Source organism: Garra rufa, chromosome 15 (genome assembly GCF_049309525.1).
Source record: "Garra rufa chromosome 15, GarRuf1.0, whole genome shotgun sequence".
Taxonomy (NCBI): domain Eukaryota; kingdom Metazoa; phylum Chordata; class Actinopteri; order Cypriniformes; family Cyprinidae; genus Garra; species Garra rufa.
In genome coordinates this window covers 16,161,433-16,178,881 of record NC_133375.1, presented here as the reverse complement: position 1 = coordinate 16,178,881, position 17,449 = coordinate 16,161,433, and the positions used below count along the sequence as shown (strand labels likewise).

General features: G+C 42.0%; 1 protein-coding gene across 1 annotated transcript in view; it reads left to right on the top strand.

Annotated features, from left to right (window-relative positions):
* Positions 1 to 16,235, top strand: part of mib2 (MIB E3 ubiquitin protein ligase 2) — a 103,663-nt gene extending 87,428 nt beyond the window's left edge. The window contains exons 16-19 of the mRNA XM_073818744.1: positions 8,642 to 8,820; positions 8,904 to 9,088; positions 9,310 to 9,375; positions 12,071 to 16,235. Of these exons, the coding sequence (XP_073674845.1) occupies positions 8,642 to 8,820; positions 8,904 to 9,088; positions 9,310 to 9,375; positions 12,071 to 12,312 (672 nt within the window). The 3' untranslated portion in view covers positions 12,313 to 16,235. The remainder of the gene's footprint in view (positions 1 to 8,641; positions 8,821 to 8,903; positions 9,089 to 9,309; positions 9,376 to 12,070) is intronic.
* Positions 16,236 to 17,449: the final 1,214 nt, after the last annotated feature.

Below are 17,449 nucleotides of genomic sequence, written 5' to 3'. Positions count from 1 at the left end.
CCCTGCCCCCTCAGGCTGAGAGCACACTCAACGAGGAGTGTTGCATCCTCCTGGGCGGTGGCTCGTGGCGCCTCGCTGAATGACATTTGTAGAGCGGCGGGCTGGGCGACCCCTAACACGTTCACAAGGTTCTATAGCCTTCGTGTAGACACAGTCCCCTCCTGCGTTCTCACCTCAAACGGGTAGAGACATAGAGAGGCCTTGGGTCGGCTTGTTATATTGCTCCAGAGTAACCCAAGAGTAGCTCTGTTGAGTTCCTCCGCTGAGCGGACACCCGACGTAGCGGAACGTCAGGCGTCAGGCCCTTATTCGATGAATCCTGCAGAACCGGTAAAGGGCTAGGCTCTACGTAGAGACTTAATTGCATCTCTTACGTTCTCCACATTGCGCCCTAGAGGCTGTGTGTTTCCCCGGTAGGTCCTCTACCACTATACGAGGGTTCAATCACCTCCAATCTTCCATATACCCTGAGTTGAGTCATATGTGTATTGCTCCGAACCTCCGATCGGAAGGACGTGAGCTCCGCATATCCCCAGTGTTCCAGCTTCACTGAGATGGTGGTGCTATGTTATATGGTGACTGGTTCTTCTTGATGCAAGCCCCTGGCCAAAGCCAGTAATAGGACCCAGGAGGCCCGCTCAAGACACTGGAAGGGGCAGCAGCCACGGCGCTTTGTTAGGGATCCCAATTCGTCGGTCTATCGACGAGACGTCGAAGGAACCGACTGAAAGGGAACGTCTCGGTTACGTATTGTAACCCTCGTTCCCTGAAGGAGGGAACGGAGACGTCTCGTCCCGTCGCCGTGGCTCCTGTACCGCCGCTGTGGGCCGGGCCTGTCCCAGCTCCTCAGCGAAATCTTGATGATGCATGCACCTGCTGCGCATTATATGCTCACGCTGTGATCAGCCGCAGCTGGCTGCAATCATGCATGCCAATATTCATTGGCTCGTTTGTACACACATGAAGTGGATTGGTCTCTCTAGGCGAGATCCCAATTCGTCGGTCTATCGACGAGACGTCTCCGTTCCCTCCTTCAGGGAACGAGGGTTACAATACGTAACCGAGACGTTCCATCGTGGTTATCATCTCTGGATCAAACATATTCTTAGTCTCATACTCACCATTTCCTGTTGGCTGCATTATCTCCATCACTCTGCTGTTTAAATAAATCTTATCATCATTACTTACCTGGTTGTCCGTCTGCTTCATAACAGTAAGACCGGACCAACACAGAAAGCAGCATGAGTGCCCACGACCCCTTTCAAGAGTTGGTTGATTCGCTGAGGAAGGTGCTGCTATCTTCTCCCACCATCACGCCTTCCACACCACCAGCACCTACTCCACCGAGCACTTCTTCGGACAACGCACCATCCAGTCCCATGGCCCGACCGGCGCCCTACTCTGGCGGGGCGGAGGATTTTTTTTTTTGCAACGGATTTTTACTGCAATGTTCATTAATTTTCACCATGCAACCTGCTCTCTATCCCACAGATTCATCGAAAATTGCATTCATCACTTCCCTTCTCACCGGACCAGCTCTGAAGTGGGCCGACTCGATCTGGCAGCAAAATGGCCCGGCCACTTGTTCCATTCAAAGCTTAATTTCTCATTTCAAGGAGGTATTTGGCCGTACGGATGGAGAGATATCAGCTGTTGAGCAGCTTTATCATTTATCTCAAGGAACAATGTCAACTCAAGAATATGCTCTACGTTTTCGCACTTTAGCCGCAGCCAGTGGATGGAACGAGCGGTCGTTACTTACCACCTACTGACTTGGCCTCGAACCCAAACTCTGCTTACAACTGGCTGCATTAGATGACAACATGGGGTTAGAACGATTCATACAACAATCCATCAGATGTTCTGACCGTATGCAATCTTACCAGTCTCTTTCCGAAGCACCCAATTATGCACTCCTCTGTCCATCTGAAACCGCCAGCCCTCCAGAACCAGAACCCATGATCCTCGAGTCTGATCGTCTAACCGCAGCTGAGCGACAGAGAAGGCTGACCCGGGGTCTGTGTTTATATTGTGGAGCTAGTGGGCATGTTCGGCTGAACTGCCCCCTTCGACCTATCCAAACATCGGTTAGTGTAATCACTTCTGATGAAGAAAAGATGTATCCACTGTCTAACTATGTTCGAATAAATACCCACAAATCCTCTGTTACAGTTCACGCCCTCATCGACTCCGGGTCAGTGGGAAACTTAATCTCGGGAATCCTCTGTCGCCAGCTGCAGCTCCGAACCGAAGCTTCATCGAGCATCTACCAGATACAACCCATAACTAAATCCATCCCTGTAAAACCTAGAGTACATCGGAAGTGTGAAGCCATCTCCCTTCAGATCGGGGTTCTTCATCGAGAGGAGATTCAACTGTTGGTTCTGGAGGGTGCTAATGCTGACATCATCTTAGGGCGCCCGTGGCTGGTGAAGCACGATCCCATCATCTCTTGGGGCACTGGAGAAGTGATCCGATGGGGAAAGGGATGCTTTACAACCTGTTTTCCTGAACTTCCATGTCCAGTTCCAAGACCTATTCCAGTCTGTGTCACATCAGTTGAAAGTCCTCTCGAAAAGCGATCTACGAAGATCCCAGCTACTTACTCATCCTTCCAAGTCTTCTGCCCCAAGAGAGATTCCCAGCTACCACCTCATCGGCCATGGGACTGCGCCACATTGACCTGATTCCTGATGCTCCATTGCCCAGAGGAAAGATCTACCTGTTGTCACTTCCGGAGACCAAGGCCATGGAGGAGTACATTCAGGAAGCTCTCCGCTTAGGATACATTCGTCATTCCACATCCCCCACAGCATCCAGCTTCTTCTTCGTGTCCAAAAAAGATGGAGGGCTGCGGCCATGTATTGATTATCGAGTCCTGAACCAAGGCACGGTAAAATTTAAATACCCCCTTCCTCTCGTCCCTGTGGCCCTCGAACAACTTCGCTCAGCCACCATCTTCACGAAATTGGACCTCCGCAGCGCTTACAACTTGGTGAGAATACGGAAGGGGGATGAGTGGAAGACTGCCTTTGTGACCCCTACAGGCCACTATGAGTATAAGGTTATACCCTATGGCCTGGTCAACGCCCCTTCCATATTTCAAAACTTCATCCATGAAGTCCTCCGGGAGTTTCTACATCGATTTGTGATTGTCTACATAGATGACATCCTTATCTACTCCCAGAGTGAGGCCGAACATCGCCACCACGTTGCGGAGGTCCTCCAGAGACTCAGAGAACACCAACTTTTCTTGAAAGCAGAAAAATGCTCATTCCATATCCAGTCAGTCCAGTTCCTGGGGTACATCATCGACCGTGAAGGGATCCGCATGGACGAGGGGAAGGTATCCACGGTAACCAACTGGCCCAAACCCACCTCAGTCAAAGAACTCCAGAAGTTCCTAGGATTTGCCAACTTTTACCGTCGCTTCATTCAGAGATATAACTTCATCGCCACTCCACTTACCAACCTACTCAAAGGTCAACCCAAGAAGCTCAATTGGACTCCTGACGCGGCCACAGCCTTCCAATCCCTCAAGACTGCCTTCACACAAGCTCCCATTCTGAGACACCCAGATCCAGAACTCCCCTTTGTTGTGGAGGTGGACGCTTCGACATCAGGAGTTGGAGCTATATTATCACAGCATCACAGTACTCCCAGTCTACTCCATCCATGCGCCTACTTCTCCCGGAAGCTCAGCCCGGCAGAGAGGAATTATGACATCGGTAACCGGGAACTACTTGCCATCAAGCTGGCCCTGGAGGAGTGGCGACATTGGTTAGAAGGTTCCAAATATCCGTTCCAAGTAATCACTGATCACAAAAACCTTCAATATCTCCTTGATGCCAAGCGCCTCTGTCCCAGACAAGCCAGATGGGCTTTATTCTTTTCAAGGTTCCACTTCTCCACTTCTCCATTTCCTATCGTCCTGGTTCCAAGAATGTGCGAGCTGACGCTCTATCTAGACTCCACGACTCCACTCCAACATACTTCCCGAAGAAATCTTTGTTAACCCGATCGACCAAGTGTCGCCACTCCTGATCCTCATCCTCCGCCGGGCTGTCCTCCTGGTCTGCAGTACATCCCTAGGACACAACGGGTAGATCTAATACATACCATCCACACGTCCCTGGGCACTGGACATCCCGGGATCAACAACACCCTCTCGCTGTTATCCGAACGCTTCTGGTGGCCGGGTATGGCAGTGGATGTGAGGAGATACGTCCAAGGCTGTAAGGAGTGTGCTATGTCAAAAAGTCCCAGACATCTTCCAGCAGGTAAACTCCATCCCTTGCCAGTTCCCAACCGCCCCTGGTCACACCTAGGAGTAGACTTCATGACGGACTTACCTGCATCAGATGGCATCACCTGTATCTTCGTCATTGTGGATCGATTCTCCAAGTTCTGCAGACTCTTACCCTTAAGAGGTTTACCTACTGCTCTGGAGACTGCAGAATTACTCTTCAATCACGTCTTTCAATATTATGGAATCCCAGAAGACATCGTATCTGACAGAGGTCCCCAGTTCGTCTCCAGGGTATGGAGATCTTTCTTCCGGCTCCTAGGTGTGACCGTCAGCCTCTCCTCTGGCTATCATCCGCAGACCAGCGGCCAGACGGAGAGGAAAATCCAGGAAGTGGGGTGGTTCCTCAGGACCTTTTGCCACGGTCATCAGAACTCCTGGAGCCAGTTCCTGGGTTGGGCAGAATATGCCCAAAATTCAACCATCCACCGGCCTCACACCATTCCAATGCGTTCTTGGATTCCAACCTCCATTATTCCCTTGGAATGGTGAACCATCTGAGACTCCCGCAGTGGATCACTGGTTCCGGGAGAGCGAGAGGGTCTGGGACGAAGCTCATCACCATCTACAGAGGGCAGTTCGCAGACACAAGACCTTCGCTGATCGGAGGAGGAGTTCAGATCCTGTGTACGCTCCCGGAGATAAGGTTTGGCTCTCCACACGTGATATTCCTCTGCGGCTGCCCTCTAAGAAATTAAGTCCCAGGTTTGTTGGTCCCTTCACAATCTTGGAACAGGTCAATCCCGTCACCTACAAACTTCAACTGCCACCACAATACAGGATCCACCCTACATTCCATGTTTAACTGCTTAAACCATTTCACCAACCTCTGATTCCCTCCACAGAACCTGGCCACGAAGAGGAACCTCCTCCCCCCTTGATGCTAGAAGAAAGTTCTATCTATTCCGTTCTTGAGATCCTGCAGTCCCGACGTCGTGGTGGTCTGTTGGAATATCTAGTCGACTGGGAAGGATACGGACCAGAGGAAAGATCATGGGTCCCAAGAGCCAACATCCTAGATCCCACGCTCATGGAAGAATTCCATTCCAACTATCCCTAGTACCCTGCACCTCAAGGACGAGGTAGACCGCCGGAAATCTCGGCCCTCAGGAGCGGGCCCTAGGGAGGGGGGTAGTGTCACGGATTGGCCAAGTTCTGCATCCACAGTCACACAAAGATCACAATCACCTGAGTTCTAAATCACACGCACCTGCACCCAATCACCACACCCCTTTAAATACTCTCTCCACACACCGCTCAGTGTCCGGGCTCGTTTGCACGAAAGCGGACTCCTAGTGCTTCTCTCTGCGAGTTACACTAACAAACTTACCTGTTACTACTTACCTGTACTCTGTCTTGTCCAAGTCTGTCCAGCTCCGGTCTCCAGCGGTGTGTGTGCCGTCAGTCTGCCTTCCCAGTCAGCGGTGGGTGTGTGTGTACCGTAAGCCTGTTGAGTTTCCTCCGACGATCGTTCCTGGAATCTTCCCATCTTCGAATCTGCAAAGAAAAGGATCATTAGTTCCATCGTGGTTATCATCTCTGGATCAAACATATTCTTAGTCTCATACTCACCATTTCCTGTTGGCTGCATTATCTCAATCACTCTGCTGTTTAAATAAATCTTATCATCATTACTTACCTGGTTGTCCGTCTGCTTCACAACAATTGTTAAGTGGAATCAAAATGCATGTGTTTTATCTAGTACCCGGTTCTTCAAAATTTGGAACTGGTTCTAAAATGGAACTGGTTCTTGATAACCAACCCTAGTACCCTCACATAAATAGCCCCAGGGGCTTTTTTCTGCTTCCAAAAAAGACCACTCTCTTGTGAGTGTTGAACTAACATTTGAGGAAATGAATTTTAGAATGTTAACACAGCTTTCTGGTTCCATCTGAAAGATGCTTTTTTTCCACAGAAGCATCTATCCTTTGAACAGGAAATTTCTTAATTTAGCCTACCATGGCACATGGTTTCTACTTTACGTTTTCTCAAGTCTGAGAGTGTTCTTCGGTCTATGTGTGGATGCAGGCTTAGCTGCCTACTGTGTGTGAAAGGCTCTGAAATATTGTCTGCTTCGTTTGCAGGGGCATCATGTGCTGGTATGCAGTAACAGTACCATAGCTGTACACAGTAATTCCCCCTAGTTTCATGCTCTAGCTTACAGACCTTTAGTATAGAGCAGGCAGCACTTTGATATTAACTTCATGCAAAAACACCCATTTTTCCTTGTTCTTCTCGCCAGGGGACGAGGGCACACCCTTTGAAGGTGCTGCTTTATGCCTTCCCTCTCCTTTACCTAATAACACTACTTTAGCCAGATGAGAGAGCACAGCTTGATTCTGATAGGATACAGATGGCCCATGACTGGCAGAGATAATTCCTTACTTTATGCCATTTGCAAGACCTTAAGGACAATGATAAATCCTTTTTCACTATTAAGGTCTACTTAAGGGCTATCGCTGCATGTCATGTTGTGTTGAATGGTGCAGATGATGGGTGTTCACTGCCGGTCACCAGAATAGCTGTTCCAAATTGGGACCTCTCCATGGTGCTGGAGGCTTTGTTTCAACAGCCTTTTGAGCCCCTGCTGGAATACTTCTTAAGCTGCTGTCTTTTGAGACAGCCTTGCTTCTGGCCAGGGCTTCAGCCAAACGTGTCAGTGATTTGCATGCATACTCTATCTGTTCCTTGTGCACTAAATTCTCTCTTAGCAGAGATTTGGATTTTCTTAGGCCAGCTTGCACACGTGAGGTCATTGAGCTTGCTTCTTTTTACCCACACGCTTTCTCCTTTGTGTAGGATCAGAGGTCGATTGCTCTGTGTCCTGTGCATGCCCTGTGGTGGGTTTTCAAGGATAGCTGTTTATTTCTTGGCAACACCCCTCTCATCGGCTTATGGAATCTATAACATTGGCACATGAATCTAAGCGAGTCCCTCCTTTTACTAGGGGCATGTCTACCACTTGGGCTTTGTTTGGATGACTTTCCTTGCAGGAAATTGCACGCTGCCCCCCATAGGTTTGCCAGATACTACTGGCTTGATGTTACCAGGACACTGGTAGCTCATTCTGTCCTGGGGTTGGGCTATTCATAGCCTCATACTTTCTTAAGCCCTTTATTCCTTCCCAAGCCTCAGCTGTCAAACTCTGCTGTTCATGTCATTAAGCATGTCCTTATAGCCTTGTCTGGCATCATTTTCATTACTGTGTAGGTTACTACATTCCATTCATACTGTATCTCTGCCCATGTAGCACCCTCATCTTTATCAGGCTCATTCTTTTGGGATGTGCCAAGCATTGACTTTGCACATGACTGACCACTCTTTGAGCCCTCAGGGCCTCTCTGTGAACGTATTAGGCAACTCAGGAGCTTACCATATGTCCCATAGGTGGATCTTAAACACACAATAAAAGAAGAAAACAGTAGGTTACTGTTTGTAACCACTGTTCTCTGAAACATAGAGTGGAGAGATCCACCAAAATCACCCTGCTTGCTATAAAAGAAGCGAACATGCTCCTATCAAGATAGGGATGTGATCCTTATGGGTAGGGGAGTGTTTGTTTTGGTGATTTCAAATATCAACAGTGTTTCTCAAAAATCACTGACTGCACCTTTAATTCAGTGAGTGGCTTACAGTTGTCAGCTCAGAAATACACATGGGTATTTTATTTGTTTAATTCCATTTAGCCCAAAAATATTTTAGCTTTCCACAGTGGCGATTCTGAGCAAATAATGATTCATAATAGAAGATAAAAACCACAGTTGCTTTTGCTTCTGGTACATTTGTGACCCTGGACCACAAAGCCTTCATAAAGTCATAAAGGTCCATTTTTGCCTATTTGAGATTTATACATCACCTGATATCTGAATAAATAAGCTTTTCTCATTGATGGATGGATTGTTAGGATAGGACAATATTTGGCCGAGATGCACCTATTTGAAAATCTGGAATCAGCAAAAAAAGGAGGAATCTGCAAAAAAAAAAAAAAATCTAAATATTGAGAAAATTGCCTTTAAAGTTGTCCAAATGAAGTTTTCAGCAATGCATATTACAAATCAAAAAATATGTTTATGGTAGGAAATGTACAAAATATCTGCATGAAACATGATCTTTACTTAATATCTTAATGATTTTTGGCATAAAAGAAAAATAGTTAGTTAACCCATACAGTGTATTGTTGGCTATTGCTAAAAAATCACATACTGTGCTGAAATATTAAAAGCCATACACATCAGACTAGCATCTTCCTGTTTTCCAGTGTACATGTCTGCTGTACAGTATAATAAGAAAGGCAACCAATGGTATTTATTTCTTCATTCTTTGTGTGTTTTGTAGTTGTGTAGCTCAGGACTGATGGGAAACACGGAGCTGAATGTAGGAGCTGCTATCGCTTGCTTCTTGGCACAGGAAGGGGCCGATATCAATTATGCCAACCATAAAGGTAAAAGCCCACTGGACCTGGTTACAGACAGCAATGTGCAAACTCTCATCAGGAGCTTCGCAGAAAAACACAGGTGTGTCTCAGTGTATTGATTGTGCTGCTCACTAATTTAGAGATGGAAGAGTTTACAGATGTGTTGTTTATGTGTGTGTTCAGACTTCAAGCCGTCACGTGTGGCACGGGCACTAGCAGCAGCAGTCTCAGGCGGGTCCACACTACGCCCAACACCATGACCAACCTGGCCATGCCCAGTGTGACGGGCCCCAGCGAGTGCCTCATCTGCTCCGAGCTCGCACTGCTAGTACTGTTTTCTCCTTGTCAACACAGCGTTGCATGCGAGGGTGAGCTTACTAAATCATAAATAAACTCCTGACATACTTTCTTCTTCTTGTTGTTCGATCAAAATGTAGTTTTGCTCAGAAATACATCATAATATGGTAGTAAAGTTGGCCACAAATTATTGTTGGTCACAAGATGGATAGATGTTGATCCAGAAATGCACTACTTGGCTATATATACACAGTTGGTATATATAAAATCTGTCCTGTGTGCTTCTGTTCAGAATGTGCTCACAGAATGAAGAAATGTATCCGGTGCCAGGTGACAATAACAAAGAAAATTCGACAAGGTAAGCATTTTTACATTTGAATCATGTTAATATTTTATGCTGAGTTTTAAGATTCAAAATTTTTAATTTTCATTCATTCTGAGAAGAAACAGTATTGTAGAGTTCCATGGCCACCTTTCCAAATGATAAACACTTTAGAACAAAATAATTTAATAACAGTTAATAATATCCTTTTTAAAATGAGCACCCTGTTTTACTGTCAGCATACACTACCAGTTTCTGAACAGTAAGATTTGTTTATGTTTTTTTTTAAAGAAATCGCCTGCATTTATTTGATCTTAAATACAGCAAAAATAGTAAAAAATGTTGAAATGTTTTTACTATTTAAAATAACTGTTTTCTATTTTAATATAATTTTGTAATTCTGTAATTTATTCCTGTGATCAAAGTTAAATTTTCAGTCCCATTACTCCAGTCACATGATCCTTCATAAATCATACTAATATTCTGGTTTGCTGTTCAAGAAACATCTATATTATTATTATTATTATTATTATTATTATTATTATTATCAATATTTAAAACAGTTGAGTACAGTTTTTTCAGGATTCTTTGATCAATAGAAAGATCCAAAGATCAGCATTTATAAATATATTCAATTAGAAAACAGTTTTTAAATAGTAAAAATATTTCAAAATGTTTGACTGTTTTTGCTGTACTTTGGATCAAATAAACAAAGGCTTGGTGAGCAATAGACTTTAAAAAAAAACACTAAAAATCTTACTGTTCGAGGAACTTTTGAGTGGTAGTGTATGCTCAGCTCTTAATGTATCTTTTTTGGTAACATTTTGGCAAATCTTGGGTAACATTCTATTTGAATTCCTTGTTCACTCCCAAAAGAACTTACACCGTGCAAAATTTGGTGCAGAATGAAATTGAAAATTAATTTATATTTACATTTGCCATTTCCAACAGTAGTCTTTAGTTGTAAAGTGCATACTATTTTAATGCTTTATAAGTAGCAAAATTAAAATGAAAACACAGGTCACAAGTTGACAAGGGCACATTTCTTTGATTCAGCCAGCTGCATGTCACGCCGAGAGTAAAATTCTGACTTGAATCCAAAAATCCGCAGTTGAATTAAAGCAGTTTGGTAGCTCAGCGCGTTCATTGCTGTCGCTTCACAGCGTGACTATTTTTAGCGAGTGTCTCGTCTCTGCAATGCACATGCATAGTTTGTGAGAACAGACTTATTTGTTTATTTTACGTATTTCAACCACTACGGGCGATCATACCAATAATTGGTCATCTTTACAAGAATATCAAAAATATGTAATGAGCAAGTGTTTATTAGACAGCTTAACATCACGTCAGTTTGTGCTTTCAAAATCGGCGAATCTGCAGCGTCGGTCCATCACATCTGGCGCGGAGTACCTGAATCAGGAAGTTGGTCACCAGATAACACGGTAACCAGTTAAACCGTAACACCGGTCGTCCCACTCCCCTTGACAGAAACGAAAATAATCGATCTTCCACCACTCTCAAGGGTTCAGCAGCCAAACGAGTGTCGAGGCCTGTTAAGGCCAACAATTATGCAAGATGCTCCAATATTGATCTTGTCCTGTCACCTACATAAGCGTAAAAATCTTCTGAAACATTATTTCTCTGTTCACGCTCCACTTCATCTGCCAATGAATTCAACGATCTTATCAGATCTCCAGCTGCCATGTTTCAAACGATCTAAACGTAACACGCTTCCGCCAATCCCCGCCTTGACGCAATGATTGACGTAGGGTGGGGGTGGTCAGCTCGGAATGCATTTTCAAAGCCGCATTGAATTTTGCTACAAATATCCCACGGCGTCATGATGAAAATGCAGTCGTAAGTGTCCTAACCATTAGTCTAAATGCATTTAGGACAAATAACATTTAAATGAAAATTTTGCTACTGTTTCTGCTTGGACACGTTACACATATCAAATCAATTTGGGTTATACATTTTAATTTTCATTTTGCTACTTATAAAGCATTAAAATAGCATGCACTTTACAACTTAAGACTACTGTTGGAAATGGCAAATGTAAATAATAGAATTTAATTTTCAATTTCATTCTGCACCAAATTTTGGAGGTGATGGAAAATGTAAATTTAAATAATTACATTGCCATTTTGAATATTGCATTGTCATTTTGCATATTGCATTGCAAATTGAATTTGGCTACACATGCTTCCATAGAAATAGAGCAAAATCAGGAAATAGTGTTATAGTCAGACAGTGTAAGTCACTTAATAATAACTTCCTGTTTATTTAACTGTTGTATTAAATCAATATCTCATTACCAAACTCCCTTAAAAACATCAAAAGCTGTCACTCATCTTATTATAATTATATAATTATTATAATCAACTCAGCTCTCTCCACTGCACAATCAATCTCTTATTTACACTCTCTCTACACTTTATGAAAGGATTCGTTAGATATGTCTGTGATACATTACTTAATGTTGCAAAAAACATGTAGAAACCTTTGAAGATCCCCTGAACGCAAACGCAAATATGTCGATGGGGTCAGTCGCACTGCTGCTCCTAAATATTTTTTCACAGTCGCACGCAGTAGTTTTCAGTTGCACTGTAGAGCCCTGTTTATGATTACTATTAAGTTTTAGTTTTGTCTTTGAGCTAATGCCTGCTCTTATGTTTTGTTGAATTGTGGAACACTGTGCTTCAAATTGAACATCTCCATTTCTTGAAACCAGACCAGACAGAGGTGGAGTGCAGCCCCAGCTCCGAGAACTCAGAGCAGCATAACCTGCTGGAGCAGCTGCAGTCGCGCTACCGGCAGATGGAGGAGCGCATCACGTGCCCCATCTGCATCGACAACCACATCAAGCTGGTGTTCCAGTGCGGCCACGCCTCCTGCATCGACTGCAGCGCCGCACTCAAAACCTGCCCCATCTGCCGACAGACCATCCGCGAGAGGATCCAGCTGTTCGTCTGACGCTCCGTGTGGCTCTTCCAAAGCGAACTGAAGGGAAGACGGTTGGCTGTTTGTGCTTCATAGTCTGTCCTGTCCCGAGCGTCATCATTTAGCCATAAAGTAGGGCCGTGCCGCCCTTCTCGTGCTGGGCTGGAGGACGTGAGCGGGCGGTGGACGGCGAACCAATGACTGCGTTTGGTTTTGCTTGTGCATCGCCAGGGTTTTCATCGATTCGGGACCCGGTTTTGGAGTAGCATGTGGACATCTGCTCCGACAACTACAGCATTACCAAGTGAAGAGGAGTTTGTCAGACATCAGAGCTAGATTATAGTGAACCGTAACACATACCCAGCATGCAACGTAAGCGGACATGTCACATCAGCCCCATGAAAAAAGCATCTTACAAAAGCCGTCGAGACCTGGGCCATATTTTACACTAAAATCTAATGAAAGAAATCAGGTTGTTTAAAAATGTTTTCACCTGTAGATGCATCATGGGTAGTACAGTATTTGTTTTACTCTATCTTTAATTTATGCCAATAGAAACGTTTTTACAGCACTTTTACAGAGAATACAATGAATTTTATTATTGTTAACTAAATGATGTGATTTTGGGGTGAAATATGACCTGGTTTCCGTGAGATTCCACCATAAATGGTGATCCAGGGCTTGCTGCTCGTCGAATAACTCTCCAAACACTAACTTCATTCTAAGCCAAATCTGATGTACATTGAATGGCGTTGACATTTCCAGCCGTCGTTTGTTGGAGGGTGATGTTGTACAGATGCCTGTACCATATGCCTGTACCGTACCACTCGCAGATCTAGAACTTACAGAAGCTTTCCACAAGCGAGAGATATACATAATGCATGCTGGTGAGCATATTATCTACGTCATATATTGTGTCACGAATACCATTTGTAGTGTTAAAAGTGCAGACGACCTGTAATTTCTACCCGTGTGTGATAATGGCTCTGTGTCCGTGCGAGGGTCCGACCAAAAGACCCTTCGTAGCGAAATAGTAGATTCGTTTGTGTCAGCAAAGGTTCTGAATGCTTCCTAATACTAGGAGTTCTTTAGTTTTCTCAGGTTCATGCAAGTCAGTTCAACTCGAAATGCAAGAAATCTCCCTCTGTAAACTTTACAAAATGTACAAGCTTATCCAGTGGCATTGCATGACATGATATGATATGATATAAAGTGTTTATTAGCCTCATATCTTCCACAGTAATGCTTTGCCTAAATGTATTCTGGGATTGACATCACTTGTTTTAAACAGCAAATTGGGAACTCTTCAAGGTTGTAGGTGATTGCACAACCTATACAATTTACAATTGTGATTTAAAGAAAAAAAATTCACAGACTGAGCTAGAGATGAAGGCGTGTGTGAATCTGTGTGGGCAAACCACCTGAACTTCATCACTCCTGGCAGTATTTTCTCACCCCCATTTCATTCAAAACCTGTATGCCTTTATTTTTTTTTTGTGGAACACAAAATTGAATTTTTAGATGAGTCTGCATATATGGTACCTGTCAAGCTCTAGAAGAGCCATCATCCAAATTGTGTGGTGGTGGTAGTAAAATGCTTAATTCTTAAAGGATTAGTTCACTTTCAGAACAAAAATGTACAGATAATGTACTCACCCCCTTCTCATCCAAGATGCTCATGTCTTTCTTTCTTCAGTCGTAAAGAAATTATGTTTTTTGAGGAAAACATTTCAGGATTTCTCTCCATTTAGTGGACTTCTATGGTGCCCTGAGTTTGAACTTCCAAAATGCAGTTTAAATGCAGCTTCAAAGGACTCTAAACGATCCCAGATGAGGAAGAAGGGTCTTGCCTAGCGAAACGATTGGTTATTTTCTAAACAAATTGACAGTTTATATACTTTTTAACCTCAACTGCTCGTCTTGTCTCGTCTCTGCAATGCACATGCATAGTCTGTGAGATCCGGGTCATTACAGTAAGGGTATGTCCAAAAACTCCCGTCTCGTTTTCTTCCCTAACTTCAAAATTGTCCTTCATTGGTGCAGAAGTACCGACCCAGTGTTTTCAAAGTGAACATACAAAGAAGATCAAACACCCTTTACCAAAAAAGGTAAACAGCGACTTTGAAGTTGAAGACGAAAGCGAGATGGGAGTTTTTTAACTGTATTGACCCCAGATCACACAAACTACACAAGACGAGCATTTGAGGTTATAAAGTATAGAAATTGTCAGTTTGTTTTGAAAATAACCAATCGTTTCGCTAGATAAGACCCTTCTTCCTCGGCTGCGATCGTTTAGAGCTCTTTGAAGCTGCGTTTAAACTGCATTTTGGAAGTTCAAACTCGGGGCACCATAGAAGTCCACTATATGGAGAGAAATCCTGAAACGTTTTCCCCAAAAAACATAATTTCTTTACGACTAAAGAAAGAAAGACATGAACATCTTGGATGACAAAATTTTTGTTCTGAAAGTGAACTATTCCTTTAAAATAATAATAAAAATAATAACAGCAGGAGTCTGGAACACCATGAGGGTGAGTAAATAAGAGTATAAGTGTCATTTGTGAGAGAACTGCTTCTGTAATTGTATTTCACCTCGTTATGATGTAAAAACCTGTGTTAGAATGGCAGTTGGGTGCGTTTTGTCAGAAAGTGTATTTTACCATTGTTAGTTAAAACATTCTCCATGTCAAACATGAATTAGGCCTGTAAGTACTTGAGCATCAGTTCATATTCCCTCATAGAGTCTAAACGTCCTTGAAGTGTTTTTGTTCCAGAAGGGCTTTACTGTGTGCATCTATGGAGTTTATTCTGTTTCTATCGTACGTGTCATTCTGTGATGGGCTTTTTTCATAGCTCCCTCTTTGGGGACAGCCAACGCAAACATGTCGATTTGAATGTCTCGCTGTACGCCAACCGCTGCAGTTTTGCAGTTCGTGAGAAATATGCGATGGCGGTATTAGTGCCAAAATTTGCCAGCGTGTGTGAGAGAGAGCACACATGTGTACGAGAGCATCGCGTCCGTATGAAGCCTTTGTAATGTTTTGATTTAACTTATCGGCCCTCGTTACAGGGCCGCACGTTTTATAATTTGTTTAAACTGAAAATTTGTGTAGTTCTTTTGCTTTTTCACTTAAGAAAACTGTGGTTTAACATGAAAGACAGCCCTGACTTGCTAGAATAGAAGGACAGTGTGTTGTCTAGTTTTATTAGGCTTATCTGCTAACAGCTCACAATCCCATCAGTTCTACTCAATGTTACTGTTAATTCCTTACATGCAATGTTTCATATATTATTACTGTTTATGTCAGTTATTATAAGTATCCTGGAGTTTGCAATATGATGCATATGGCAAAAAAAAATATCTTGTAAACCGCGCCATCATTCATTGGCAAAACAGGCTCCCATTTTTCCAACAGTGAAGTCAAATGAACTCTGAAATGCCCCAAAAAACTGAATTTCAAGAGAAATTCAGAAGCACCGTGTTTTTGTTGTTTGTAGAATACTGACAATCTAGAATTCATCTAGAACTGTCCATTTGTTTTGACCATTTTAATAATATTGTTTGTGCTGTACATAATCATAATTCAAAAGTAAAAATATATGTGAGTTGTCAGCAGGTAAGGACAAAAACATAACAATGAACTACAGAAATGGTTTGCTGAGTTTTACTTTAGGGGAAGTGTATTTCAAATTATTTAAGCAAAAAAAAGTTACAAAATGTTTATACAGTTCATTATGTGGAGTTCGGATGTTGGCCTTACTGTCCATTTCCTATATTTATTTAGTTGTTTTTGTCACCTTTTTTTTTCAAGTTTTACTCTGTAAAAAAATATTTTGCAGTAAATATTGAACTGTTTTATAAGCATATATTTATGGTTTAATTTTTTTGGGTGCTGTAGCAGCGAGGTCTAAGGATCTGACCAATTAATAAAATTGACAATGATTATTTGTTTCAATATTGATATGAAAAGCGAGATGTTAATGTGACATTTTAGAAGCTATTTCACAGAAATGCAGAGGAATATTACCAATGCTCGTGGTAACCTGGCAAGTCTAAAATGAATTTTTATTTGTATTGTTATTATTATATTGTGCAGTGTATATACACTGCCACTCAAAAGTTTGGGATCAGTAAGACTTAAGAAAGTTAAAGAAGTTTCTAATGCTCATCAAGACTGCATTTATTTGATTAAAATGCAGAAAAAAACAATAATACTGCAAAATGTTATTACAATATAAACTAATGGTTTCTATTTTAATATACATTAAAGTATTTTTTTTTCCTTGTGATGCAAAGCTGAATTTTCATCCGCCATTACTTCAGTACTTCAGTGTCACATAATCCTTTAGAAATCATTCTAATATGCTGATTTATTAATTTTATTATAATTTTATAATATTAAAAAGAACAGCACTTATTCAAAATTTTGATACTTTCTAGTAATATAAGTATTTGCTATCACTTTTTATCAATTTAACACATTTAACACATCCTTGCTGAATAAAAGTAATAATTTCTTTCATAAAAAGAAAGAATAAAAATTTACTGACCCCAAACTTTTGAACAGTAGTGTATATTGTTAGAAAAGATTTCTATTTTAAATAAATGCTGTTCTTTTTAAACTTTTTAAAAACGTATCACAGGTTCCGAAAAAATATTAAGCAACACTGTTTCCAACACTGATAATAAATCATTTCTGAGGGATCATGTGACACTGAATACTGGAGTAATGATGCTGAAAAAATTACAGAAATAAATTAGATTTTTAATGTATATTAAAATAGAACAACATTATTTTACATCTTAATAATATTTCACAATATTAAATTTTTTTGAGTATTTTTGATCAAATAAACAGCCTTTATGAGCGTAAGAAACTTCTTTAAAATACATTAAATATCTTACTGATCCCAAACTTTTGACGTTAATTGTGTATATTTGCAGTGAGGTCAATAAGTATTCGATCATCCTGTGATTTTGCAAGTTCTCTTACTTAGAAATCATGGAGGGGTCTACAATTTTCAGCATAGGTGTATTTGCACTGTGAGAGACAGAATCTAAAAATAAAAATCTGAAAATCACATTGTATGATTTTTTTAACAATTTATTTGTGAATTACTGTGTCAAATAAGTATTTTTAATAGGATCAATTTTAATATTTGGTACAGA